The sequence below is a fragment of the Daldinia loculata genome (genome assembly GCF_022478755.1).
Source record: "Daldinia loculata strain CBS 113971 unplaced genomic scaffold F4817scaffold_79, whole genome shotgun sequence".
In the NCBI taxonomy this organism is placed as follows: domain Eukaryota; kingdom Fungi; phylum Ascomycota; class Sordariomycetes; order Xylariales; family Hypoxylaceae; genus Daldinia; species Daldinia loculata.
Genome location: NW_026054933.1, coordinates 87,713 through 113,090, shown reverse-complemented (window position 1 = coordinate 113,090; position 25,378 = coordinate 87,713). Strand labels below are relative to the sequence as shown.

At 48.0% G+C, this 25,378-nt stretch overlaps 10 protein-coding genes across 10 annotated transcripts; 6 read left to right on the top strand and 4 right to left on the bottom strand.

Moving 5' to 3' along the window:
- Positions 1-2,242: 2,242 nt before the first annotated feature.
- Positions 2,243-2,998, bottom strand: F4817DRAFT_277700 (uncharacterized protein). The gene is made up of 3 exons (XM_049299509.1): positions 2,869-2,998; positions 2,506-2,814; positions 2,243-2,452 (listed from the first exon to the last, which is right to left on the bottom strand). Exons 1-3 carry the CDS (start codon positions 2,884-2,886, stop codon positions 2,348-2,350), a joined length of 432 nt encoding a protein of 143 aa, XP_049154576.1. The 5' UTR covers positions 2,887-2,998; the 3' UTR covers positions 2,243-2,347.
- F4817DRAFT_351838 (Pre-rRNA-processing protein IPI1) lies at positions 2,929-4,518 on the top strand. The gene is made up of 3 exons (XM_049305137.1): positions 2,929-2,950; positions 3,041-3,374; positions 3,445-4,518. Exons 2-3 carry the CDS (start codon positions 3,254-3,256, stop codon positions 4,371-4,373), a joined length of 1,050 nt encoding a protein of 349 aa, XP_049154575.1. The 5' UTR covers positions 2,929-2,950; positions 3,041-3,253; the 3' UTR covers positions 4,374-4,518.
- A 2,273-nt stretch (positions 4,519-6,791) lies between these two features.
- F4817DRAFT_320412 (DEAD-domain-containing protein) lies at positions 6,792-8,847 on the top strand (the record flags this gene model as incomplete). Its single annotated transcript, XM_049301186.1, has 5 exons — positions 6,792-7,075; positions 7,128-7,321; positions 7,386-7,820; positions 7,872-8,363; positions 8,417-8,847. 5 exons carry the CDS (start codon positions 6,792-6,794, stop codon positions 8,845-8,847), a joined length of 1,836 nt encoding a protein of 611 aa, XP_049154574.1.
- Positions 8,848-10,095: 1,248 nt separating this feature from the next.
- On the top strand, positions 10,096-11,235 carry F4817DRAFT_351830 (Coq4-domain-containing protein). The gene has a single exon (XM_049305136.1). The coding sequence runs from the start codon at positions 10,285-10,287 to the stop codon at positions 11,203-11,205; it is 921 nt and encodes a 306-aa protein (XP_049154573.1). The 5' UTR covers positions 10,096-10,284; the 3' UTR covers positions 11,206-11,235.
- F4817DRAFT_351829 (double-stranded DNA-binding domain-containing protein) lies at positions 11,236-12,156 on the bottom strand. Its single transcript, XM_049305135.1, has 3 exons — positions 11,994-12,156; positions 11,832-11,926; positions 11,236-11,751 (listed from the first exon to the last, which is right to left on the bottom strand). The coding sequence occupies exons 1-3, from the start codon at positions 12,015-12,017 to the stop codon at positions 11,472-11,474; spliced, it is 399 nt and encodes a 132-aa protein (XP_049154572.1). The 5' UTR covers positions 12,018-12,156; the 3' UTR covers positions 11,236-11,471.
- Positions 12,157-14,094: 1,938 nt separating this feature from the next.
- F4817DRAFT_277598 (kinase-like protein) lies at positions 14,095-15,597 on the top strand. Its single transcript, XM_049299508.1, has 2 exons — positions 14,095-14,938; positions 15,001-15,597. Exons 1-2 carry the CDS (start codon positions 14,455-14,457, stop codon positions 15,429-15,431), a joined length of 915 nt encoding a protein of 304 aa, XP_049154571.1. The 5' UTR covers positions 14,095-14,454; the 3' UTR covers positions 15,432-15,597.
- Positions 15,457-17,732, bottom strand: F4817DRAFT_351827 (uncharacterized protein). Its single transcript, XM_049305134.1, has 5 exons — positions 17,322-17,732; positions 17,213-17,265; positions 17,044-17,162; positions 15,806-16,982; positions 15,457-15,753 (listed from the first exon to the last, which is right to left on the bottom strand). The coding sequence occupies exons 1-5, from the start codon at positions 17,410-17,412 to the stop codon at positions 15,706-15,708; spliced, it is 1,488 nt and encodes a 495-aa protein (XP_049154570.1). The 5' UTR covers positions 17,413-17,732; the 3' UTR covers positions 15,457-15,705.
- Positions 17,733-19,501, top strand: F4817DRAFT_351825 (SURF1-domain-containing protein). The gene is made up of 3 exons (XM_049305133.1): positions 17,733-18,830; positions 18,917-19,022; positions 19,086-19,501. Exons 1-3 carry the CDS (start codon positions 18,011-18,013, stop codon positions 19,186-19,188), a joined length of 1,029 nt encoding a protein of 342 aa, XP_049154569.1. The 5' UTR covers positions 17,733-18,010; the 3' UTR covers positions 19,189-19,501.
- On the bottom strand, positions 19,051-21,173 carry F4817DRAFT_277571 (centromere kinetochore component CENP-T-domain-containing protein). Its single transcript, XM_049299507.1, has 3 exons — positions 20,119-21,173; positions 19,491-20,066; positions 19,051-19,416 (listed from the first exon to the last, which is right to left on the bottom strand). The coding sequence occupies exons 1-3, from the start codon at positions 20,835-20,837 to the stop codon at positions 19,251-19,253; spliced, it is 1,461 nt and encodes a 486-aa protein (XP_049154568.1). The 5' UTR covers positions 20,838-21,173; the 3' UTR covers positions 19,051-19,250.
- A 3,252-nt stretch (positions 21,174-24,425) lies between these two features.
- On the top strand, positions 24,426-25,368 carry F4817DRAFT_320405 (P-loop containing nucleoside triphosphate hydrolase protein; the record flags this gene model as incomplete). The annotated part of the gene is made up of 6 exons (XM_049301185.1): positions 24,426-24,455; positions 24,529-24,561; positions 24,632-24,690; positions 24,747-24,927; positions 25,009-25,241; positions 25,299-25,368. The coding sequence occupies 6 exons, from the start codon at positions 24,426-24,428 to the stop codon at positions 25,366-25,368; spliced, it is 606 nt and encodes a 201-aa protein (XP_049154567.1).
- Between the last annotated feature and the right edge of the window lie 10 nt (positions 25,369-25,378).

Here is a 25,378-nt window from a genome sequence, read left to right as displayed (position 1 = left end):
AGTTGGTGCTGAATCTTATAGCTAAAATTGGCGATGACTCGCAGTCTGCGTATTGAGTTGGCAACACTTTAAATGGCACTGCGGATCAACTAACATCGGATATGACCGTAGTCAGCAAATTTGCGATATTCGTTGTGCTAATTGATAACACTGGATATGGGGCCTTTCTGATAGGGTTCTCTAATACCTCCTCCTACGCCTTTACACCTACTGTTGTAGTACCGAGAGATCTCAAATCACGGTACTACACATTAATTCGCGTGTCGTAAGTACGTGTCCGAGGTTCGGGTTATTATTTCTCTCGGCCTCCCCTAGCCCGTATCCATCCAATGGTTCTCGATTGAGTTACCGCTGAAACTGAAACTACACTGGGCGATTTTCTTGGCAGCCACTCTCAATGACCGATAGAAATTTACAAATGTTGGATATTCTAGCAGTATACGAGAGGAAGAAAACAGCAGATATGCCACCGGCAAGGCGACTATTTTAGCCCAATATTATGCGAGTGCCGGAAGTTCACGTGGAAGTATACTCTTAATCGCTTAGGTTAGGAGCCGAGACGTGTTTCATCCATCATTGCCAGCTCATGTGGCACTTTTAGTGGCCATAGTTATGGGATGTAAGATGAGCCCTCGTGACGAGATTCCTCTTCTCACCAATGCTAACAGCTCGAGGTGAATCGCATTGGGGTTTGCACTATTGGGAGCGTTTGAGTGTTGGTTTAACATCTATCAAGCAGCATCTTACTCGGGAGTTGTTCTAAGGCCAGTATGCTCTTGCATCCGATATTCCTTGACTACTTATTCGTATAATTCCAATCCTAGGAGAACGGAACCCTATGTGTCCGGTTTCATCTATCTCGGCAGGTTCGATTTCTTTCATATATACCTGTAATGCCCGTCCCAAAAGTATAAGCCGAGGCTATAGTACTCCGATGCTATAGATTATTTATCTCGTAACCGATGGAAAGATCTACCATAGAAAGGTAGCTTATATCGGCGACCTTAATACCAAGCTCAATCAGAGTAGCTATCTTGTATTCCCCCGCCCAAGAAGCAACGAGTTTTCTCTTTCACAGAGGCATTTGTTGGCAGGCGTAGCATAATTAATGTTATCCGCTCTCTTGACCATCCAGATGTCGTTTTAGTAATCCAGTGGTGCTTTGGACATCAACTCTAGTTGTCAACGTAGATTTAACGGAGGTGATGGCAAGTGCCGTCATCGAGGCTAGAGGAATGCCTTATGCCTCCTCTAGACCGGTCAACTACCCGGATTCTGGCAAAAAGACACGCCCCCCAGTGTCCTTGTTGCTGCGTCAATTGCTGATCCATCAGCTGTAGAGATAGTCATAAGAGCTAGTGCTCCCGGGTTTCCGAAAACATCTGCAGAGCCACGGTGCAAACATTCTCCTTCTATTGGATTACCTCGCTACGCTCCACGCGCGAAGGACCCCGACAAGCCTAATAGTTACCATATTTGGATTGTGCACCGTCTGCAGTAGTAGGTCTCAACTACTGCAGTCAGCTTGCTATCACGCGGAAATATCTTAGAGACGACCGGGGAAAACGTCCACTAAGAAAGGAATACCCTAGACACTACCCAATAATACCGTCAGTCTGATAGTAGCTGAAGCGTCTGTTACATGGTTGAGCTGACTCTGGGTGGTAAGCATAGGGGTGAAAGAACACCCCTTCAACCCCAGTCCAGTTGAGTCTGACACGGACAGCGTGTGTTGCCATTTAGCCACCTAGCACTGCGTTAATAGTTATAGCGTCCAAAGCCTCGATCATATACGAGCTATACACAATTTACCGTCGTATGGTAGGTATAATACCGCAACAATGGCCGAGAGCGAGTTGTGATGATATCATAATGTTCTGGCTCCTGTTCTTAGAAAACTGGGTTAGTTATAAATCTTCGTATAGTGGTCAACGGGGGAAAGTATAGAGTGTTGTGTATTAGGTCTTTCCTTATGTTCGTCTACCAGTCATGAGTTAAATTCCACTTACGCGAACCACCTGGAGCGGCCGTGCGCCCTTCGGTTTGTAATGAACATATGCCATTTATATGCTATGGATACTTTCGACAGATCCGGTCACGTAGTAATGCTTACATTAGATGACGGCCATACACGATAATATTCTTTTATTAGAGGCATTGAATTCCATTAGGATAGCCCTAGGTCGTCAACATAAATCATTCCCACCCTGGCAATCTTGGGTATAATGCCATCCTAAACGCCGCTGAACGCCGTATATGCTGAAAGCTACTGGCCGAGAAAACCGCCAGCTCAATCACGAGCCAGGGGTCCCGCTAGATTCGATAATCTGAAATGTGACGCGTTCCATTATACGGGAGGTGTGTCGTGGACGACTACCAGCAGATACTTGACTTCGGGGACAATAACTAGCTCTTGCTTCTTTGTGCGCAGCCTCAATAGTTTCAGTTCATCCTACATCAAATTATTAGCCCCTCTTTCATTCAAAAACACAGTTGACCATCTACCTCGGTGTCAATCTCGTCGACCAAGCTCCCTGCCGTACTTAAGAAGCTCCACACCATGCTAGCGAGCTCTTGTGCGGCTTGGGTTTCGTTATCGGTACTCGCGCTGACGTCGGTCGAAAAGGAACCGCCCGTAGGGCTCGGTAGTGAAGCTTTCCTGTCTACATATCGTGCAGGTCTAATCGCGGAGATCTGGCCGTTGGTCTTGAGAACGGTACCGTCGGCCCGGTCCAACATAAGCCAGGCCTTGACCCCGGGCTTCTTGGAGAGCCGGTGGAGTGACTCCTCTATGGATTCCGTGTTGACGGAAGGCTACGTACGCTATCAGTTAGATATATATTAACACTAAGGAGTTATAGCTCTTACCAATGCCTTTTCTGCCATATTTCCTTTTGGTGATTGAATGAAGAACCCTTCGTAGTAATTGCGAACGGAAACAGCCCTCAAGGTGAGTTAAGAGCTTATTGATTCTTTGTTTGGTACCTGTACCCAAGACAACCGTACCTAGAAATTAGCTTAAGCCACTAAGAACTAGAAGACGGTAGCATGCAAGCCACTATGATAAGATAAGCAAGCCACAAATAAAATCCGGGGTCAGTAGTGCAATTATGCCGCTGCTTACCGCCAAAAAGTTGTGCTCGATAGTTCCGTCGCGAAGCTCAGTTAACTAGATGTATAATGGGATAGTATGGCCAATTGGTCTGCTGAACCTATCGCACTAGTTCTTGCTCATCCTAATGACTGATTCGAGATGGGTTCCAGTACTAAGAAGAAGAAGGAAAAGAAGAAGGACTTCCAGAAGCCCAAGCTAAAAGTAGGGAAGCCCAAGGCGAAACCTTCTAACTTTACGGATACCAGTTTTAAATCCAAATGTATGATGATGATGCTATTTATGCGACACCCACCGTCGCAATTGAAGGTCGCTTTACTAAACTATCGCAGCTATCGTCTTGCAGCAGCAGCTTGCTGAGAATGCGCCGGATCCATCCGAACGATTCAAGCATACCCTCTCTCTAACGAGCTCTCGTTCGGACACTCAACGTCGAGATGCGTTATCGTACCTTGCGAGTCAGCTCTCGACGAACCCGCCGACAAATCCAGTAGGGACGTCGACATTACTACAGAAGCTTCTTCCCATGATGTCCGACTCCTCTGGACCTGTGCGCGGCCAGCTGCTGAAGCTACTACGAACTCTTCCCGCCGATGAAGTCCGCCCTCATGTTGAGAAGATCATGCTCTATATCCGAGGTACCATGACCAACATCTCGCAGGAGGTCAAGGATGATGGCCTGAATTATATGGAATGGCTACTTGATGTTGCCGGCGAAGATGTCGTCTCGAGTGCTGGTTGTTGGGTTAAACCGCTTAGAGACTTCATGTCGGTTCTTGGGTGGGCTGTTAAATCCTCACCAGCCATCGCATCGAAGAGTGGTTGGACTTCTGCTCCGAGGACGACTTTTGGTGCTAAGAAATATGGCCAGTCTTTCCCACGACAGATGTTGGTGTTATCCAAATTTCTAGATATGGGGTTCAAGCCAGGAATGGCCACATTCTGGACCCCTAATGATTGGGTCAGCAATATATGTTGCGTGCCGCAGACGCCAGACCCACTTGGGTATCTCGGCTTATTCAAGCCCCCTAGAGACGAGGATAGCGAGCTCTATCGAAACCGGGAAGATAGACAAGATATCTTCCAGAAGAGATTTAGAGCAGCTGTTGAGGCCGGTGTAGATATGGCCAAGAAAGAAGGCGGGACGGCTGGTAGAGCTGCGGCAACACTAGATCAAGTGTTGAAGGATGGTATGGGTGACTACGAACAGACCTCACGATTCAACGATGACGAGCATCTATGGGATGGCTATATCATGTAAACTAGGGATTTAGGCGCTCTGAGGCATATCTTTAAATTTTCAACCTGTGCTAAATGCTGTATTCCTCCCCGTGCTAAATTTTGAATTCGATTCTCACTCCACATGAGATTAAAATGGATGTATAGTCTAGACAACCAATTTTCACCTAATCTCTATCCTTTTAATATTAATGTAACTAAGGCATGAATGAACATTGAACATTACTTAAATAACCTAAAATACCACATACCGATCCCAAGCGATGCTACGTATAGTAATGATACTAGGTATAATTGTATCAATTGTTTTACAACTAATTATGCTGCAAGTACCCTCAGCATAACCCCATCTGCATGCTCTTTACCCTTTGTTTGTTCAAGCTCTAATAGCATGTAGCTTATGAACGAACGCACATCTTTCCGTCATTTCTTTTCAAGATCTAATACTGATAATAGGTTGATATTGTATGTTGCCATCCTAGCAAACAAATATCTCCATGTAAGCTCAAAGGGGTTTTGATAAAGTAGAGATGGTATGCATGTGATACTATGGTTACCGACCTACTATATATCTAGCTCATTATCAATAAATCATACGTTAGGTAGGTAAAGGCTCTCGAAAGCATATGGAGAGGCTTTCAAGTAACCCCTTTCAATCCAGGTTGCTGATGAATCGAAGGTATAGTGACTTGCCGCCATATGAAGTCGATCGTCCTGAGGGTAGACGTTAATTTCTCGATCCCCCATTCGTGTCCAGAACGCCGGTCATATTTCCATGTCGTCGCCCCTGACGCCCCCCATCTAGGCACTCTAGCCAGATTATCATATCCTAGGAATCTCTTACAGTGATCTGCATATCGTTCTAGTGTCCCAGGCCATACACCTCATCTCCTATACGATCGTCATGGAGACCTAAAAATACGTAACCGTACATTCGAGTGTGCCTTCCATGTTGGAGGCTCACAGTAAGGTAGATACATACATTTATGTATTAAATATCAACAACTGCAGTGTCCAACTAAAGAAACCTTGTGCACTTAGATGGTGCCTCCTCCGCTAATAGCCATAGCCTTATTCACTTACATCACTACTTTTTTATTTATGTATGTACCTTGTTGCCTAAATCCGTACCTTGCTCTACTTCCCTAAGTTGTACCCTTCACATACCTGCACCAGCAGTTATAGTAGATTTGATACATACCCACCTAAGTACGCGTACTTAAGACCTCGCATACACCCTAAAAGTATACTGAAGTATTTACGGGGCTCCTTCTAAAGCAACTCAACTTAAGCAGCTGTTCCTTCCTAAGTTTGTTGCTTCCTGATCCTCGAGGTATCAAGGTGCTGATTCTTTCCCACTGGCAATTATAAGAGAACGCATTTCTCCTCCCTACAGCCTACTTCTACCTCTTTTTCCTCATCATTACATTACCACGGGATCCCGCGGAGAGGTACCTAAGCTTGATCTAAGGACCACAACTACAGTCTTCAGTTCTTCGATTTTTCAACAGAACAAAGGGCTAGGTAAGATCAACATTTCCTTCCTCATTATCTCCCACCATCATCCATCAACCATACTCTGCTAAAGGTAAACCTCGACGTGTCTGCCCTTACAACATAACACACCCCGATTCCCTTTCCCTTTCTCTTTACTTTCCTGCTTTCAGCACGAGGGACTCTTCAACTCTGAATATTATTTTCGATCGTCTAATACTTAGTCGCCCTTTTACCCGACTCGCCCATCGCCAACCTGTACTCCCAAACAACGTTTCATACCATCTAAACCTCGCTTCTTTTAAGCAACCTACCCCAAGACCTTACCATTCCTGCACGTTTTTGCTGGACGATTTCAATATCCTATTAACCTTAATCCAGGGTCATAGCTTCCTCGCCATTACTGGATAGGTAAGCTTGTTTATTTCACAAGGCTTCTTCTTGACACAATTCTTGCCTACCTATCACTTTCATGAACTGCTGCTACCTTACTTTACCTTCTCTCGCTACCTCTTCCAGATCTTCCGTTATTTTAACGCAACCTTTTGCTAATAATTCTATCGCATAGGACTCGCGCTTACACACTTGGGTATCACGACACTCAAGTTCTCAAGACATAAGTCAACAAGTAAGTATCTACTCACGATTTATTTCGCATTTCCGTCCTCTCAACCAATACTAAGTGCATTTTGTATCCTTATATCAAACTTCGAACCTTAGCACCCCGAACAACCAAGTATCTTGACATTTTACTCCTCCTCCCAAACATCCTTCATATCACATTGCCCGAAACCTCCATTTGTCCGTCAGCCGGCCGCATTCCCCCGTATCTGAGATTCCGGCTTCAAAGCCCTTACAGGCTGGTAGATGAATATTACGTCTTCTGTTATCACTGACCTAAGATCTCTAGAACTCCGAGAACAACCTTGTTGGTTCATTGATCAACATGTCTGACGGCTGGGGTTCCCCTGAGAAGCCGGTGGCCCCCAAGCAGGTTGCCGGGCCTTCAACTACCGTTGCGCAACGTCCTGAGAAGCCAGTCGGTGACTGGGGTCAGCCCGTTGCATTCGACTACACCGAAACTGATGTTGACCGCAAGTGGGGCAGCAACGGCGCCATCTATGAATGGGATGGCGAAGAAGGCGAAGTCGGTCCTGTGAATCCAGAGCTGGAACTCCAGCTCTTTGGTCGCCCAGAGGAGCGACACTGCGCCGGCGTCGATTTCTCCAAGTAAGTTTGTTTAATTCCCCTTCACGACTCACTATCCTGCTAACCTCCCTAGGATCGCGGAGATCAGTGTCTCCCAAGAGGGTGAGAAGCGTATCATCCCTATCTCTCACTTCAAAGACGCGGGTCTTCACCCTATCATGATGAAGAATGTTGAGATGGCCGGCTACAAAACACCGACCCCCATCCAAAAGTACTGCATCCCGGCAATCAAGATGGGACATGATTTGATCGCCATTGCCCAAACAGGTCAGTAACTCACTTATCTTTTATCATCACTCTACGTAGCTCTGCTAACCCATTTATTTCTTAGGTTCGGGCAAAACCGCTGCATATCTGGTTCCTATTTTGAACCAGCTGATGGGCAAAGCCAAAAAATTGGCTGCTCCCCGTCCTCAGCAATATGACAATGGACCACCCCAATACGTGCGAGCCGAGCCTTTGGTACTCGTGGTTTGTCCTGCTCGAGAACTAGCAATTCAAATCTTCGACGAAGCGCGTAGATTCTGTTACCGCACAATGCTTCGTCCTTGTGTTGTCTATGGAGGAGGACCTATTCAGGAGCAACTCCAACAGATTGGGCGAGGCTGCGATGTCCTTGTCGCTACTCCTGGTCGACTTGTCGATATCATGGAGCGCTCGCACCTGTTCACGCTTCGTCGACTTCGATACATGGTGATCGACGAGGCTGATGAGATGCTCGACATGGATTGGCAGGAGGAATTTGAGAAGATCCTCTCCGGTGGAGGTAAGTTCACACGTTCCTAACACATCAATATACATCTAATATCTACTATAGAACAAGAGCAAGGAAATGTGAAGTACATGCTATTCTCGGCCACTTTCCCTGGCGCTGTTCGCAAACTCGCCAAAGACCATCTTGCGATGAACCATATTCGTATTCGCGTAGGTCGCATCGGAAGCTCCCATGCAAACATTTCGCAAGACATCATCTTCGTGAAGCAGGAGCTGAAGCGAGAGGCTCTTCTTGATCTTCTGTACTCGCTGACTCCTGCCCGAACCATCATCTTCGTCAACAGCAAACGCACGGCAGACGAGATTGATGATTTTCTCTTCCACAAGGGTATGCCTTGCACATCGATGCACTCGGACCGCACTCAGCGAGAGCGTGAGGATGCAATGCGAGCGTTCCGCTCTGGGAAGTCAGCCCTTCTGATCGCTACCGGAGTTACGGCTCGTGGAATTGACGTACGTAACGTCCGCTATGTTATCAACTTTGATCTTCCAAGTGCGGACCATGGCGGTATTCAGGAGTATGTTCACCGCATTGGTAAGTTACCTTTCATTTCCAAAGTGTCTTGTTCGTTTACTAACGCCGTACAGGTCGAACCGGCCGCATTGGATACACCGGTTCTGCCACCTCATTCTTCACTGAGCGTGATGAGTCTCTCGCTGAAGATTTGACCAAGATCCTCATGGAGACTCAACAGCCGGTGCCCGACTTCCTCCAGCAGTACATCCCCGAGGGTGTAGATCCAAAGAACTTTAAAATGGAGGACGACAAGAGCGACTTTGAAGAAGAGGAGGGAGACGCGTGGCAGACAGATGGGCCCAATGACGGCCAGAATGCTGGTACTGATTCCTGGGCTGCTGGCGGTGCAGATGACAGCTGGGGTGCGCCCGCGGCCGGAGGAGCTGCTGCAGATGGTTGGGGATCTGGACCTAAAGTCGATGCCGCTGGTACTTGGGGTTCTGGTGGCAACTTAGGAGGTGACTCCTGGGTGAATTCAAGCAATGCGGAAGCTGACTGGTAATTACCGCATAACCACCACTCCAGTTTGCATGACTCTGGCAGAGCACTCGGACATTTCTGACACAAACTATTTGGCAACCAAATTTGCTCGGAAATTGCGATATTCTGACAGGTCACAGGCCTCCGAGTGAAGATGGCAAACTAATGTTTCATTTCGTTTCTTTGAGGGTTGGCACGAGGTAGGAACCTGCGTTTCTGGGTTGATAGTCCATAGTGGAATCTCTGAGTAGTACGAATTGATTGCTGTTTTATGCCGTCCAAGATTTGACCACCGACTATCGTTAGGGTTCGTAGCATCAAAACCATGTTGCTCTTGTTTGAGAAAGATGTAAATAGCTTACCTCTTTGCTCACTAACTCACATATCCTCTCGTAATACAATTCATGCCTAGGTACCTAGGTATGTATTCCAGAAAAGAGAGTTTACTAATCCGTTTCCGCACTCTCTGTTTGATGTTAGACATAAGTGATTGCTTAAATATCACGACGAATATACGTACGGAATGGAACGGTAGTATCGAGAACACTACGCGGTTGTAGGAGGGGACAATTGACTAGGATTGTTTATATAACATGTAACTAATTTATGCGATGTGTTTAAGGGAAGTGGAACTCTGCAGGTTCCATTCTTGTGCTTTCATCGGTATGCTTCGTCGATTAGGTTAGAGTTCCTAACTGACTGGTATCTTCTGTAGCTAGCGTAAGTCCGGACTTTAGGCATATTGTAATGATTGTAATGAGAGAGAACGGTAAGTCCTTATTCCGTATAAGGAACTCTATGAGGATATGTCTTCTACGGGAATAAAATCCGAGGGGGGTGTATGAGAAGCGAACTCAACTAATTTATAAACACTTTATCTGGTTTATATGTCAACTTCTTGTCTTGTTGATATGATATAAGCCAGCTTAACAGGTACCTTATCCTTACACTTAAAAATAGACATAGTCGGCAGCTTAGACATCCTCCAGCAAACGCGCAAGGGTAGAGAGCTAATATACCGAGGAGATCTAGTTGTACTTTTAGTTTGAGAAATGTTAGGTATTGACATTGGATAATGTTGAAGTCGCTTCGTTGGAAAGCCTTGCTATAGCTTAATTTTGCCCCTATCACATACAATGGAAGTTAATTGAATTGTGGATCTAAAAAGGGGCAATGATTTAAGTGGAAATCGATGAATCGTAATAACGGGATACTAGTATATAATCTCCGATATGCATATAACGGAACGACATCTCATTCACTCATTGGATCAAAGCTTTATGTACCTAGTGAGCTCATTCAAGCTGCAGCCCGCAGCTCCGAAACATACGATACCTAATAGAGTGTGATCAACAATTAGGTATTAAAGAAATATCTTCTCCGGAATCAATGGAATAAGTCTGGAGAATTTCTCCCTTCTTAGGAATTTGAGAGTTCGAAAGACGTGGGTCCTAGCAAAATGAAAGCTCTCACTCCTTGTCTACGCTCCGTATCGAGCCGGCATGGCCTTGTCCAAAATCACGTGCTACGGCAACTACCCGTAGCAGCAGCAGCAACAGCATCATCGTCATGCACTACCAATAGCAACAACAATAGGAGACCTTTCTCGGTCCTCAACCGCCCACCACCCAGTTACCCAGGCCACGTGCCGCTGACGGGTCTCGAGCGCGCCGCCCTAGCCGTCGGCTCCGGCATCGCGTCCTTCGTAAACCCGTACCGGGGGGACATGATCGCGGCTCTGGGCGAGGCCACCGCGTCGCCGTACTTCATCCAGCGGCTACGGCGGGCCATGCTCGCATCCGCCACGGGGCGCAGGATATTACGGGACCGGCCCCGAATCACATCCGCGTCACTGAATCTGCCGTACCTGCGCTCGCTACCACAGAATACCGTCGGCGGAACGTATGTCGCGTGGTTGGACCGAGAGGGTGTATCCCCGGACACGCGCAGCGGCGTGCGGTTCATCGACGACGAGGAGTGCGCGTACGTCATGCAGCGGTACCGCGAGTCGCACGACTTCTACCACGCGCTGACGGGGCTACCGATCGTGCGCGAGGGCGAGGTTGCGCTCAAGGCGTTCGAGTTTGCGAACACGCTGCTCCCGATGACGGGCCTTTCGCTACTAGCCGTCGCGACGCTCAAGCCCGTGGAGCGCCGTCGCTTTTTTACCATCTATGCGCCGTGGGCGGTGCGCAATGGCCTGCGCTGCGACGAGGTTATTAATGTGTACTGGGAGGAGGAGATGGAGACGGATGTGGATGCGTTACGGGCGCGGTTGGGGATCGAGAGGCCGCCTGATTTGCGCGAGATACGTAAGAGGGAGCGCGCGGAGAAGAAGATGTTAAGGGAGGTGAATGGTGCGCGGGCTGTTGGGAGTTGAGACGGTGGCAAAAAGAAGGGGTATTTAAATGTGTCATTAATAGATAGTTTGATCTGTACATTATTGGCTGTACTTGGACCGCGTAGAGCGAGAACGAGCACTCTCCTATATTCCCCAGAAACGCCATGCCATGCCGTGCTATCCCGTTGCATCGTGCGCTGTTTTCTTTGTTTCTTTTCTCTGCCTCTCTCCAACCTACATACGTCATTGACCCCTCGCCGTAATCCAGTCCGCCCTAAGAAACGATATAAAAACACCCTACGGCATCACAGGTCCAGCAGATCGTCGTCCTCGTCGTCCCAGTTCTTGCGCCTGTTCACCACGATCTTCTCCTCCTCCTTGTTATCGGCGACCGCGTTCAGCAGTTCTTTGAGCTGGGCCTCGGTGACCTTCTGGCGCAGCTGGCCGGTGCGCGCGAGCATGATGAGGCGGTTCTCGATGTCGGCGGCGCGCTCCTCCTTTACGAGCCGGATGCGGCCTAGACGGTCGGCGGCTTCCGGGTGTAGGATCTGGTTGAGGATGGATTGGCGGGCTTCGGCTTCTTGTCTGTTGGGAGGGGGAGTTGTTAGTTAGTTAGGGTGTTGTAAGTATGGTGGTTGGCGAAGGGGAGGGTATGCGCCGCTCACTGCTTCTGCTGCTCTGCTTGGTTTCCTTGGCTGGGCCCCGCGCTGCCTGCCCCGCTGCCTTGCGCTTTGAGCTGCTCGAGGCGCGCTTTGCGGATCTATAAGTTAGGGCTTGTTAGCTTGAATGTGGGAAAGTAGTATTTCGGTAACACCTATTTAGCATACCTGTTCTAATTCTGCGTCGGCCATGTTCGTTGTGCTAAAGTGGGATTTGCGTTGGGCAAGAAATCGGTATAATGATAGTGGGGTTTATGTAAGTCGACAGCTGGGATGGATTCTAGAAACTTGGTGGGGTGGTTTGAGGCTCTTAAGCTTCTATTATTGTGTTATGGATAAGTTCATAAAAGGACAGCCCCGCATATTGCGTTAATGATCGATTTAGTGTTTAGCGCATTCTATCCAACCCACCGACAGTCCGCATCGACATTCCAAACAACACAATATCACTGAACATAAAGCTATGAATCCTAGGTTCTATATTCTACCAGGTGTAGTACTACCATTTTATGGTCATTGCCAACAGGTTCAGCTGCCAGTCTAGGCCTTTCAGTAATAGCACCCAGCCTTACACATTTGTAAAAGAGAATACATTGTTTAATCTTCCAAGTTTAAGACCCCTTTTAATTAACTATAATGCGTTAATACCCCAGTTAATTAATGAACTCAGTTTTCAGGCTATTTTCAGCTCGACACTTGGACCCATAGGTCAGACCTTTACACCACTCGCATTGGACCCTTGGACCCTTGATAAAAGCTTAATTTTTGTGCAAATGAATGCCCGAGTTTACGAGGGGTTATTGTGTCGAATTTTTTCCATGGCCCAAATAGGAAAGTAACTCAATGGGCAGTATCTGGCACGTGCATCACCTTTTAAGCGATTTGATTGGGTGCACGACCTGTATATGTGGAGCATGGCTTGGCATTTTGGCCGAAAACCAGCTCCGAAGGCTAAAATGGCTCTGATTGGGTGCATCATTATATTATATGGGCCTTGGAAAGATAAGATAACAACACCACGTGACGGGCACATATGTAGGTAGCCACATACGTAGCCACACACGTAGCCACATACGTAGCCACATACGTAGCCACATACGTAGCCGCACGTGATCTGACCACATGACCTGGCGATAAGCCACCAATAATAAAAGGGATAGACTTTCGCTTACGCTTTCGCTTTCGCTTTCGATGGAGGCAAAGGCAGCGGCGCGAAGCGCCGCTGACTTTGCCTGTTGAGTCATGCGTTAAAAAATAAATAAAGGTGCGAGGTTGAGGAATCGAACCTGGGGCCTAGGAAGGTGTGGCCGGGATAACTTCGGGGCTATGGTATAGCCAGGCGATTACGTAAGGGTTGTTATGTAAACTCGGGCTATTGTGCAGCCCGGGGGTTGCCTCCTGTTCAATACTTTAGGTATATTTAAGTTTAGGCAATGCAAATGCTCGTGTTATTGCGTTACGATCGCCACGGGTCAGGGCTGTGGTATGTAAGCAGGTTTTGCACTTTCACCTATGAAGCGATAACTTATTAAAGAGTCTACGATATATCTTGGTAATTTTGTATCTTCTATTTATTCTAAATTGGGAGACATACCTGTAACGCAGTGTGCGTGTAACAATACCTCATCCACAATACTTCATCGTTGCCAACCATGCAGCAATGTCACCGAGGGTTAGCTGGCGAGCCCCAGACAAGTTCGGAGGCTCCTTCAAGCTTAGCAGCATTAAACTCAGGCGCTGAAGATCAAGAAACCTATTCTAGCATCCCTAGTTTAATAGTAACGGCGTGAACCTCTTTCTATGTATGTAAACCTTGAAGAATCAGATCTCGCTACTTTCCTTGATCGAGTGGATCAACTCGACATGGATAAATACGATTTACAAGACCTTACCCCCCAATACTCGGACGTGACCATACAAGCCCGACTACAGAAGAACAAGGGGACGTCAAAATTTGGGTGAAAACAAGGGGCGCAGATGGTCAAGTTAACAAACTAGATAGGGGGTTGGTTAACTTGTGGCTTAAGGACAATTTATATCAACCTACAAAGCAGTGAAGGTTTAACTAAGCGAATCAATGTAATCTCTAGGAAGTGGGCCACTGAATATGCCTTCCAGGAAGTGAAGAAACAACTGTCAGACTTACAAGCCTACAGTTCCGGAAGAAGGCTTTGTATTGGTTGTAGTAAACGTTCGGTTATAGGACAGACCTAACAGCTAAAGATGTGGGCATCACACAGAAGCACATTGGTCCTCACTACCTATCTCATGGGACATGGGAAGGGTCGAGAATCGTCCCATCGTCAAAAAACACCTTATTTCTACCTGATATCTAGACAACATTATTAAACATAGATTTTAACTTACCACCTGACACTCACTAGAAACCCGTTTTATAATCTTACAATTAGCCGGAGTCTGTCTGGCCTGGGAGATTCGGCGAGATAACCCGTAGATATGTAAGATCACGAATGCCGGCCAATAAGCGCCCGATCCCTTCTAGGCGGACCAATCTGTCGGATACGCAACTGCGCCGCAAGGGCTGGACTTCAGAGGGCTTCGATCTTCGCAAGAGCTATTTCGTATCTAACCTAATTCTACAGATGCCTAATCACGTATCGTCGAAACTATGGACGCTGTACACTTCGATATGTCTTTACTCTCAAGTCCTCCCCTAACAAGCATGGACTTTCACGACTCTACCTTTTTTCAAACCAGCATTCCAGGAGCCCCTGTCCCAGAACTCCCGACACCAGCTGCGGTCCTTGAAGCAAGTAGCCATAGATCATCAGCGCGCGGTATCGTTCGGTTCGATGATCTAAACTTGTTTGTTAAGTATGGGCCGCCTTCATACGTGCGCGTAGAGGAGGCATTGGCGCTTCGTGCTGTCAACAAGGCCTTCCCGGACAAGCAAGTCCCTACTCCCGAGCTTTTCGGGTGGAGAGTAGATGGAGGCAAGATATTCATCTACATGGGCCTAGTCCAAGGCCCTACCGTTTCACGGAGCTGGGAAACGCTTACTCGGGAGGATAAGGAGTCAATTTGTGAACAACTTGGTCAAATCATAAAGCACCTACGACGAATCATACGTCCGTCGCATTTCCCTCTTGTAGGCAAGTTATAATCTACCTATCTAAAGCCGAATAAGGGTTCAAATTACTAACCCTCACCCTAGGCTCTATCAATGGCGGCCCTGTTCAAGACTTATATTTCCGCGGTAGTGACAAGAGAGGACCATTTTCCGATGTTAAAGCCTTTCACGATACACTACAAGCCGAGGCTATTCCTCGAATGCCTGTTTCAGAGAGGCCTCCAGACCCATATCGATGTCTTTTACCCGATACCGTGGACGTATATTTCACTCACGGGGATCTTAACCTGGGAAATATAATGTTATCTGACGCGCCAGGGCCTAAGAAAATCGTGGCGATCGTGGACTGGGAACAAGCGGGCTGGTATCCCGAGCATTGGGAATACTGTAAGTTACTCCTTGCTGAACCCTGTTCGGGGGAATGGCGTGTGGATGGATGGGCGGACAAAGTTGTAACACCTCGTGAGGAAGAGTTTGAGGCTTTTGGGGAGTATTGGCATTGGCGGCAACCATAATGCAACCAAGATGAGTACCCGGAAAGAAAATAGGTGGAAAAATAGGAGCTAAGGATGCTATAGGCAGGAAGTGGAGGATCTCTCATGTCAAAAAGAAAAACCCCCCTACTCGTTAAAGAACTTACATTTAAGAAGACGACACGGAGCATAAGCTATTATTGAAGCTATCTTATATCTAAGCAGTGTAGTACATCAACATAACATCCTACAATTAGAAGTAAAGTTATGGCAAGAGACAGCACCACGAATCAACATCTCCCCTCGAAGTACGATTTCAATCCACATCCTCATCATCTTCATCTCTCCGCGGTTCGAAATTCAACTGTCGAGTGTTAGCAACCAACCAACCAAATATACTCTCTAATTAAACTTACCGAATTCCCATTATACAACTGCGCGTCCCCACGCCCGTCCTCAGCGTCAGCAAACCCCCTGATCCGCGAGGCAGTCCTACCCGCAGCTAGATTCTGCAGCGGGACATCCTCGGGCGACGCAGTTCCACGACTACCTAGCAGGCCGGCGAGTCCGCCTAGCATTCCGACCAGGAACCCGTACCCGGAGCCGAAGAAGCCTAGGACGTACGCTAGGCTGCGCCAGACGAGGCCGCCAGAGACGCGTGCGAAAGCGGAGGAGTACTTGGCGTGAACTAGGACGAGAGTGGCCGAAGGGGCCAGGCCGAGAGATATTAGCGACTCTGTTTCCTCGGCGGGCTCGACGGCTTTGTTGGGAAGTGGCGTTAGGACAATTCGGAAGGTGTACGGCGCGTCGCTGTCGGTCCGGTCCTCGTCGATCCACTTGCGTACTTCATTACTAAGGGTCGCGTCGCTCTTGAAGCGCGATCGGATTGTCGAGCCGTCAAACAAGCGGACCTGTAAGTTGCAGTGGTCTCCTGAGCTGTTGGCTTGTCTTCGAGCGAGGGGAATGGCCGGGGTCTGGCTGCTGGAGGCTTCGGTATTGTTTGTCGTGTTTAGCAGTAGTCTTGCCTGTCTTTCCTTGGCTTCACGCTCTCTGCGCTCTCGCTTGTCATCTTCGATGCGCTTTAGGATGCGCTTTCTGTCCTCAGCTGCTCGGATCTTCTGCTGTCTGACTTCTTCTGCATAAGACCGCTCCGGTGTGTTGGTAGTAGAGGATTGGCCCTCGTTACTCTCACTAGCTCTGCGGCGCTCTTTTGCCTGGGCTTCTCGTTCTGCCTTGGATTTGGCTTCTTTGGCTTTAGCTTCCTTAGCTTTAGCTTCCTTAGCCTCCTTCACTTTCTTCTCGGCTTCTAGGCGCCTCGCTTCTTGTGAACTCTGCTCCTCCCGGGAAGGTTCTGCTGGTGCAGGAGAGGGCCTGGCTGGGATGTCATATTCATCATATAGATCGTCTAATACGTTACTCCTGGTGGGTACCGGGGCTTGAGCGGCCGGAGGTGGCTGACTTGAAGCCTGTCTTTCAGGGGCAGCATTTTGTTGGGTCTGAGCTGCTGACGCGGTGCTGAGAATCGCCTCGATTCTGCGAACAAGATCCTCCTTCGCCGTGCCACCTTGAATATACTCTTTTAGAGTCCCGTTCCTGAGGCGTTTGTAAGTAGCAATACTAAAAATGCTATTATGAGGCATGGGATGAGACATACTGAATGATGACTACCGTGGGCTTCTTCGGTATGGGAAATAGAGCTTCCAAAAAGCCAGCCTCTTCAGACCCTGCCTGTAGTCGCAAGGCCACAGCTTGATTTTTGAGTGGTGATTTTAGCTGTACAAAGTCAGTTAATAAATCCTCAATGTACATGCCTAGTTACTCACGGAATCGTTTGTGAGGAGCTCGTTTTCCCAAAGTTGACTCTCGTCTCCACTGTCTAGACTTATGTCAGTTTAACTAATATCATGTACCCTTTCAGCACAAGTGGCTTACCGGTGACAAATGCAAGCACCATCTTGGACTGTTGGATGGCGAGGGAGATGCCATCTTGTAGACTGCCTTGGAAGAATACACTTTCCGACATCCTCACTATTGAAAGTCTGAGATGGTAAAGAGAAAAGGGTGGCGAAAGATTTCGTGGATGGATAGGCACAGCGGCAGAGCGCAGGACTAGATGAGATTTGATATTCAATATTCAATATTCAATTAATAAGGTGCGTGTTTAGCCTGAGCGATTCATTCTTAGTGGAATTATCGGTATCTGACTGATCGCAGTATTGTAACCATCAATGAATTTAAACAGCTCTTTTCGCTGTTATCTAAGTTGAGCGTGTCTCTGATTATGGGAATGTCTTGTGAACAGGTTGAGTCGTCATAAGGTTGTTATTAAGTGCCACCACATGTGAGAAGCTGTTCAACATGTTGCAAGTACAAAGTACTTTACTTCGAGCTACGTACCTACACTTTACCTAAAACGACCTAGCTGCCTGCGGGTCCCTGCTCAAGCTTCGGGCTGCCGGCTCCGCAAAGCTCAATTGATTGGATCAACTTGCAGAATCCAGTCAATGGCCAATGAGAGAGCTTCATTTATTGAAGAAAACGAACGTCATTGTTGAAGACCTCGAGAATGAAGAGAAATAATTAGCATTAGCTAGCTTCGAAGATATAACATTCACTCCGTAATGAAGTCTCAAGGGTGGTTAACACCTCAAATACTCGCTCGGCGGGTCGAGAAAGCCCTCGAAGCCCAAGCCCGCGCCTCTAAACCCCAGAGCTATAGCACGCAAACCTCGCCATGTAGCATCCTCCGAACTTCCCACACCCCCAGCAGCCGGCCGCGACGCCCTCTCTTCAGCCGCCCCTTCTCACACACCCCCCGGTCCCAGCGCCAACCCGCCGAAGACCCAAACTTCACCTCGATCCTCGACAACCCGCCAGAACTAGTGCGCACAGGGCAGCGTCACGGGCCCGGCCTCATCATCCTCGCCATCATCCCCGTAACCGCGTTCCTGCTCGGGTCATGGCAAGTACAACGGCTAGGCTGGAAGACCGACCTAATCGCCAAGTTCGAGGACCGCATCGTGCGCGAACCGTTGCCGCTCCCGCCGCGCATCGACCCGGATGCTATCCACGACTTCGATTTCCGCCGGGTCACGGCGACGGGGCGCTACCGCCACGACCGCGAGATGCTGGTGGGCCCGCGCATGCGCGACGGCGAGCAGGGGTACATGGTTGTGACGCCGCTGGAGCGCGGGGGCGATGAGGGCGCGACGGTGTTGGTGAACCGCGGCTGGATATCCAAGAAGTTCCGCGATCAGCGGAGTAGGCCCGAGTCCCTATACACCGGTGAGGTTACTGTAGAGGGTCTACTGCGGGAGCCGTGGAAGAAGAATATGTTCACGCCGGATAATAGGCCTGATATAAATGAGTTTTATTTTCCTGATGTTAAGCAGATGGCTGCTTTAACGGGAAGCCAGCCTGTGTGGATCGAGCAGACTATGGGTACGTTTGAACATTCATGAACGCAGTGGATAGATTCTTCTGGCTATCGAGAATGCTTCCTTAGCTAATGTTTTTTATTCTTGCAGAGCCGGGTTTACTCCAGACTCTGGACATGGAATCTAAGGGTATTCCTATTGGTAGACCTGCTGAGGTCAACCTAAGGAATAACCACGCCCAGTACATCTTCACGTGGTACGATTCCTTCATTCTTCCGAACCCCCTCTTCTCGTGCTCGAACTAATAAACATACCCTAGGTATGGACTCGCAATAGCGACGTCGATAATGTTCTACATGGTGGTGAAGAAGCCTCCCACCGATATCTCACGCCGAGTGAGGATGAACAAGGAATGGTCGTAGACCCCCGTTTCGAGTGAATGCGCATTGCATCCGTTTAACAGAACCCCAGATAGAGGTTTGGCTCAAGTAACTTCCTCCTCTTCATCGACAGCCCCTTGTCGGACCTGTCGTTTTCGAGGAGCTTTCGTCGGTGCTGGGACTGACATTCGCATTTCTTGTAAGAGTTCCCTGGGCAGATACCGCTGCGCTAAGGAGAAGGGTGTAGTGGAGGTACTGGTCTGCCGTTGTCTACAACAAGAGGTTAGTAAATTTGTACCACTAGGAATAATCATATACCCTAGAATAAATATAGAACAACGTACCTTCGCATAAGCATCATCATGTCGCTCTCATCGATCGTCTTGCGGCCTGCGTGTCTTGCGTAGGCCGATAAATCGTCTCCCAGCTGCTCAAAATACCAGTCCGTCGCTTGCATAATAGCATCTACCGTATCTGAACTCAACTTCGCCTTGCTGACCCCTGCCGTCTTGGCGAGTGTTGTTGCCAGCCGCTTTACTACACCCACAGGCAGAGAAGGATACTCAATACCATGCCGCGAGATTTTCTTTCCGGGTTTTCTTCTCCCGATGCTTCTTTGTGCTGGATGGTCAACGATCCGGGAGACGATTGTGTCCTGTAACGCCTCGGTGTCATCAACATCATCAACATCATCTAGTCCAGGTGCATCCATCAAGTCACCCGGGCCGTCGTCATCGTCATCGTAGTGTTCGAAGCCAGGTAAGTCACTGGTCTCAACGTCTTCAGCTATCGTTGGATCTCGAGTAGGCGATTCAACCGGGGCCATAACAAAAGTACTCTCATTCCCGAGGTCGGGAATCTCAATTGGACCAAAATCATCCTGGCCTCCCATAGTCTGACGTCTTGTCTCTTCGTCCACACTAGAGTATGTTAGCACATCCTAACTCATACACAAAGATCAAAGTGCAATACCGTTCAAATATAGCCTCTTCGTCTAAGCCAATCCCTCCGGTGTCGTCGTCCAACGCTGGTGGGGGGAAGAACCCCGAATCGATACCAACGTCATTATCATCATCATCCCCTATTTCCGGCCCGACAAAGTCACTCATCCTCGCGCTGCCTAAACTACTCCTATCCAAGCGACCTAGTGGCGCTTCAGTCCATGCTCGACGAGGGAGCTCGATCGACTGCATTGTGTAGTTCTCATCATCCAGTATGCTAGACCGGGGAGGCTTCAACTCGCTATCGTCGTCATCGTCGCGATCTAAGGGTAACGAAAAACGGGGACGCTCAATAGGAAAGTCATCGTCATCGTCACCCTCCTCGAGGAGAGTCTGCAACGTCGATTCATTGCCGCGTAGAGGGGACGACGATGACGAGGAGACTACCGTTGACGTAGGTGCGAGAACCCGACTAAGATTCCGCAGAAGATCCCGTGGTGTTTCGCGCTCACGCTCGCGTGCAACACTGCGCCGCCGTCCCACCCGTCCTGGTGTGAATAGGGCTGCACGTCGCTGGTCTATAGCACGGATGGCGGCGCGGGCATGCGGCGTGTTAGGGTTTCGGCGGCCCGAAGCAGATAGACGGAGAGAAGAGGGCTCGGCGCTAATAGCGCGGCGGTTCGGGGTCGCGAGGGCTCGGGGAGTGCTGAGAGCTGCGAGACGGTTTTTATTGGGAGTCGGGTCCGTCATTTTGAATATGCCGATGTCTCTTCTATACCCAGCCGTCTATGTACCTCGTCGGATGTCAATGGCAAACGGAAGATTCGCTGTCTAACTCATGACAACTCGTTTCAATTTCTTGCTCTTTGCCAAATTCCGGCCAATTAGTCGCCCGTAAAAAATCTCGTGACTACCACTCCGATACCTAGGTCCTAGAAGTTGTCTAGTAAAATGACGTGTGCTCGGTTGCTACTAGACGCGGTTACTAGGAGCTTAGACGCGTCGTGGTTATTCAGCGATACAATTGTATTGTAGCTGCTGTAAAGTTGAAAGAACAGGGTGGGCACGTGGGGTTCTTCGCACTGTATGAGCTAGGTGGGACTTTATGCGCTAAGTGGCGTTAAAGTTCAGAGGGGTTCTAGCGCTATTGGGTTATCCTTGTTGGTTTTCATACTTCCCCTTGCCTACTGCCTTAGGTACCCAAACTGCCCTGACCCTGCTGCCGAAACTGTTCAAAGCAACTTTTCTTAACAGCGCAGTCTAGCCGAACCAGAATCTTCTGAAACGTCTTCGACTCGTTCGCCTCAGCTCTGAGATCTCACTAATTCCTTGTTTCTTTGGTTCTCCTACATAACCCTTTCGGCAAATCTATCAAGATGACGCCATGCTCTTGCGATATCGATGTTGGTGGAGTCATGGGTGCTTACATGTATTTTCCGTCTAGTACATGTGCAGCATGACAAGACAGACCGAAGTTGGAATAAACATTCCGTTTGCTCTGTAGACCGTGTCTTACCGATATCTCGTGCCGTAACCTACCCATTGGTGCTTTGATCATTATGACACTCCGACTATTAGGAGATCGTGGAGATGGGTTTAACTGTTTGAGCAAACAACCAAATATCAATAGCTTGCACATTTTTCAGTCGTTCGAGCTAGGGATACAAAGTACATAATGCCAATTTGAGACTACCTATGTACTTTCGGAATCATCTTGAACTAAACCCCTAAAGCTTCCATGCTTACATAGTACAGTAAAACCTCGCCATAACGAACCTACTCTATAGCGAATCCTCGCCTTAGCGAATTTTTTTTGTAAATCTTAGCGATTTGTATGTAAAATAACGAATAATTTCATATAACGAAATTCGTAAAATTTGGGGCTTAGTCACCACGTAATTCGTTATAAAAAGGTAAACTTTAACCTTTTTCAGGTAAACACTAAGCCGTTTTTGGCTATATTTCGTTATATTTCGCTGGAATTGGTCTAAGCTTCAAACTTGGAAATGCCCTTTACCATTTTGGGTAATAATGTGGCCTGTGCACTTACCTGCTCTAAAACGAAACCTTGCTATAACGAATTCGGACCCGTGTTTTTATTAATTCGTTATGGCGAGGTTTTACTGTAGAACGATTGGTCACAAACCGCAAAGCTACGGTGTTGACTGGATTAAAGAACTCCATAAAGTCAGCATAAATAAAATAGCTTAAAGACCATGACCTGAATCAGGTCCGTCGACTCGCCACAGATCCTCAATAGTCTGACGAATCATCCGGATGCATTGCATAGCTTCTAGTACGATACAAGAATGTTCCGGGGTAGAACCCCTGACACCCTCGACAAACGATAGGTTTTCGAATGCTCCTGAGGAGTTAGTGTTGTTACAAAAGACGCTTCAAGTAATGGCTCGGCTTATCCGTACGATATCGCGTTGGTGTTTCTCCAGCACGAAGGCCAACTCTTGGTTGATGTTTAGCTCGGAACATGCGCTTGCATTACACAGTTACCTACCTACCTACCTCCTAACCTGCCTAACCTGCCTAACCTGCCTAACCTATTGTATGCACCTCGATCTGCCCACTTGGCTACTGACCTGCATATACACATGCACATGCAAAGCGGGTAGTTGAACGGCAGTCAGATACATGTAGTTTGTGAAGATCGATCTAAATGAATAACCCTATAAGACAGGAGAACTTACATCACAGGTAGGTAAACGATATATAAATAAATACTTAACCTGACTGTTATTAACTAACAAAGTTATACTTCTGTTTTTTCGGTGTTTCGCTTACTCAACTTGTCTTATATTATTACATCGACCCTAAATCCCACTCTATTTTTGTAGTTGAAAACTCGATTCAAGGTTGATGATGACTATATCATGTACATCGGCTTAAAGCGGATTGAAGAATAGACCCAGCTGTATGGTTTGAGTGGTTTAAACTTCAGGAAAGAGCAACTGTACGAATATCCAATTGTTCAATACATATTGAACCAATGAAGACGCTTAGACCGTTTGAGCTTTCTGGCTTTCCAATACCCCTTGCCTTAGTGTACCTACCTACCCAGGTAAGTGCCTTACCCAGGCTCCATAGTAGATACGGATACGTACCTAGGTACCTCGATAGGCAAATGTTGCTATCAAGCTACATGTACTTACATACTGGAGACGACTCCTCCACACCTTCAACAACTTTTTCCGACTGGGCTGATAACTTCCGAATTATAGGGGTTCAAATTGATTGCGGCGCCGTTTCTCTCAGATCACATCTCACATTAGGTCTCTAATATCTTTTCCAATATCGAATGATAAATCTTCTTCCACTCTATTTTTTTGATCCGATTCGGTACGCGCCGCTGATTGTAACTTCTTCAGCAAAAAAGGGACGGCCAGCCTCTTATTATTGTAGGTAGTCAATATTTCTTCCTTTGTTCCTTTTGGACGCCCCAAGAAACCCCCAACCGCCACCCATTATCGTCTCATTCTGCCCCATCCATTAACTGTAACATTACCACATTACATACCACATTACCCTTCGTCCCCCATCCGCCAGTCTTACACCGTCTAGTTGTCCTCATTGCTTCCTTCTTCGCTTCTCATCTTCCAAGCTTTAGGTAGCACGCGCTTTCGAATCCATCTAAGAGAAGGAGCTCTAAAAGTAAGAGAAAAATTAACTCTTGTCCCTTCGCCGCCACACCTATTCTACCTTATCCAATTCCATCTTCGGGGCGTTCGCGCCACCACCCACCTAGATCATCAAGCACCAAGCACCAAGCACCAAGCACCAAGCACCAAGTGCCTTCGAATCAAGGTCACCGTTGTGTGTCTCTGAAAAGGGTCCCACACCCCCCCTAGCACATACCTAGTACATTTCAAGCTCCAGCATCCCTATCGGGGCACCCTATCCCAGCTTACCTACCCTATCAGGACTGCTCAACCAGCTATCGTTCCAGCCTGCGAACCGTGCTTAAGAAGTACAGTACGGTCCAGTCCTACGATACTGGGAACGTAGCGCCGTGCTCCATACTGCCCATACTGCCCATACATACCTCTGCCAGCTTGCCCACCACCTCCTGCGATCTGCGGCACCACACCCTTCCGACCCTGTGTCAAAACATTTCTAACCCTTATGCAACGCAGCTCCCTTCTACACCTCTTCTACTTCTACATAGTCACATAGTCGTGTTTGCCGGCAGGTCCTTCCAGAATAATTTCGGTACTATAATCAAGATATCTTCATCAAATACTAACACCGCTGGTTTCTTTAGCTGCCGACTATTAAGCCCCGGTCCCTTGCTGGTTAATCACATTTAACGTATCGAAATCGCCAATCATGGCTGCCCCTGGTGTTCAATCATTGAAGGTACGTCCGCCACGTCGCTCCAAGTGAATACCGCATCATGAAGCAAGTATACTAATGCGAGATTGCCCTGCAGTGCGTCGTTACGGGTGACGGTGCTGTCGGAAAGGTCCGTCTATTCCAACCTTAGCCATTGTCGACCGAGTCTAGCCATGTTCCAAATCTAACATCGATGTCAGACATGTCTTCTCATTTCATACACAACGAATGCCTTCCCCGGTGAATATATACCCACGGTGTTAGTAGAACTTGGTCTTTGTCCCATTCTAAATTGTATACTAATGTCACATTCAGTTTCGACAACTACTCGGCAAGCGTGATGGTTGATGGCAAGCCTATCAGCTTAGGACTATGGGATACTGCTGGTCAGGAAGATTACGATAGATTGCGACCGCTGTCCTATCCTCAAACCGATGTTTTCTTAATCTGCTTCTCCATCGTGAGCCCGCCTTCGTTTGATAACGTAAAGGCTAAGGTACGTGAACAGCGGGAAAGCACCGAAAGCACCTAATCGGTCTAGTCAATTGCTCTGGATTAAGCAACTAACTTAGCTCAGTGGTATCCCGAAATTGATCACCATGCGCCAAACATTCCCATCATCCTAGTTGGGACCAAATTGGATCTTCGAGAGGACCCTGCCACCCTGGAAAGCCTCCGATCCAAGAGGATGGAGCCGGTGTCGTACGACCAAGCCCTGGTCTGCGCAAAAGAGATACGTGCCCATAAGTATCTTGAATGTTCGGCCCTCACTCAGCGGAACTTGAAGAGCGTATTCGACGAGGCTATTCGGTATGATAGATCACAATGGTTCCCCAGTGTTTAACCACATATTAATCTTATATACAGTGCCGTCCTAAACCCTCGGCCAGTCGCTACGAAAGGTGGATCAAAGAAGAGCAAGTGCACGATTCTATAAACGGCACATA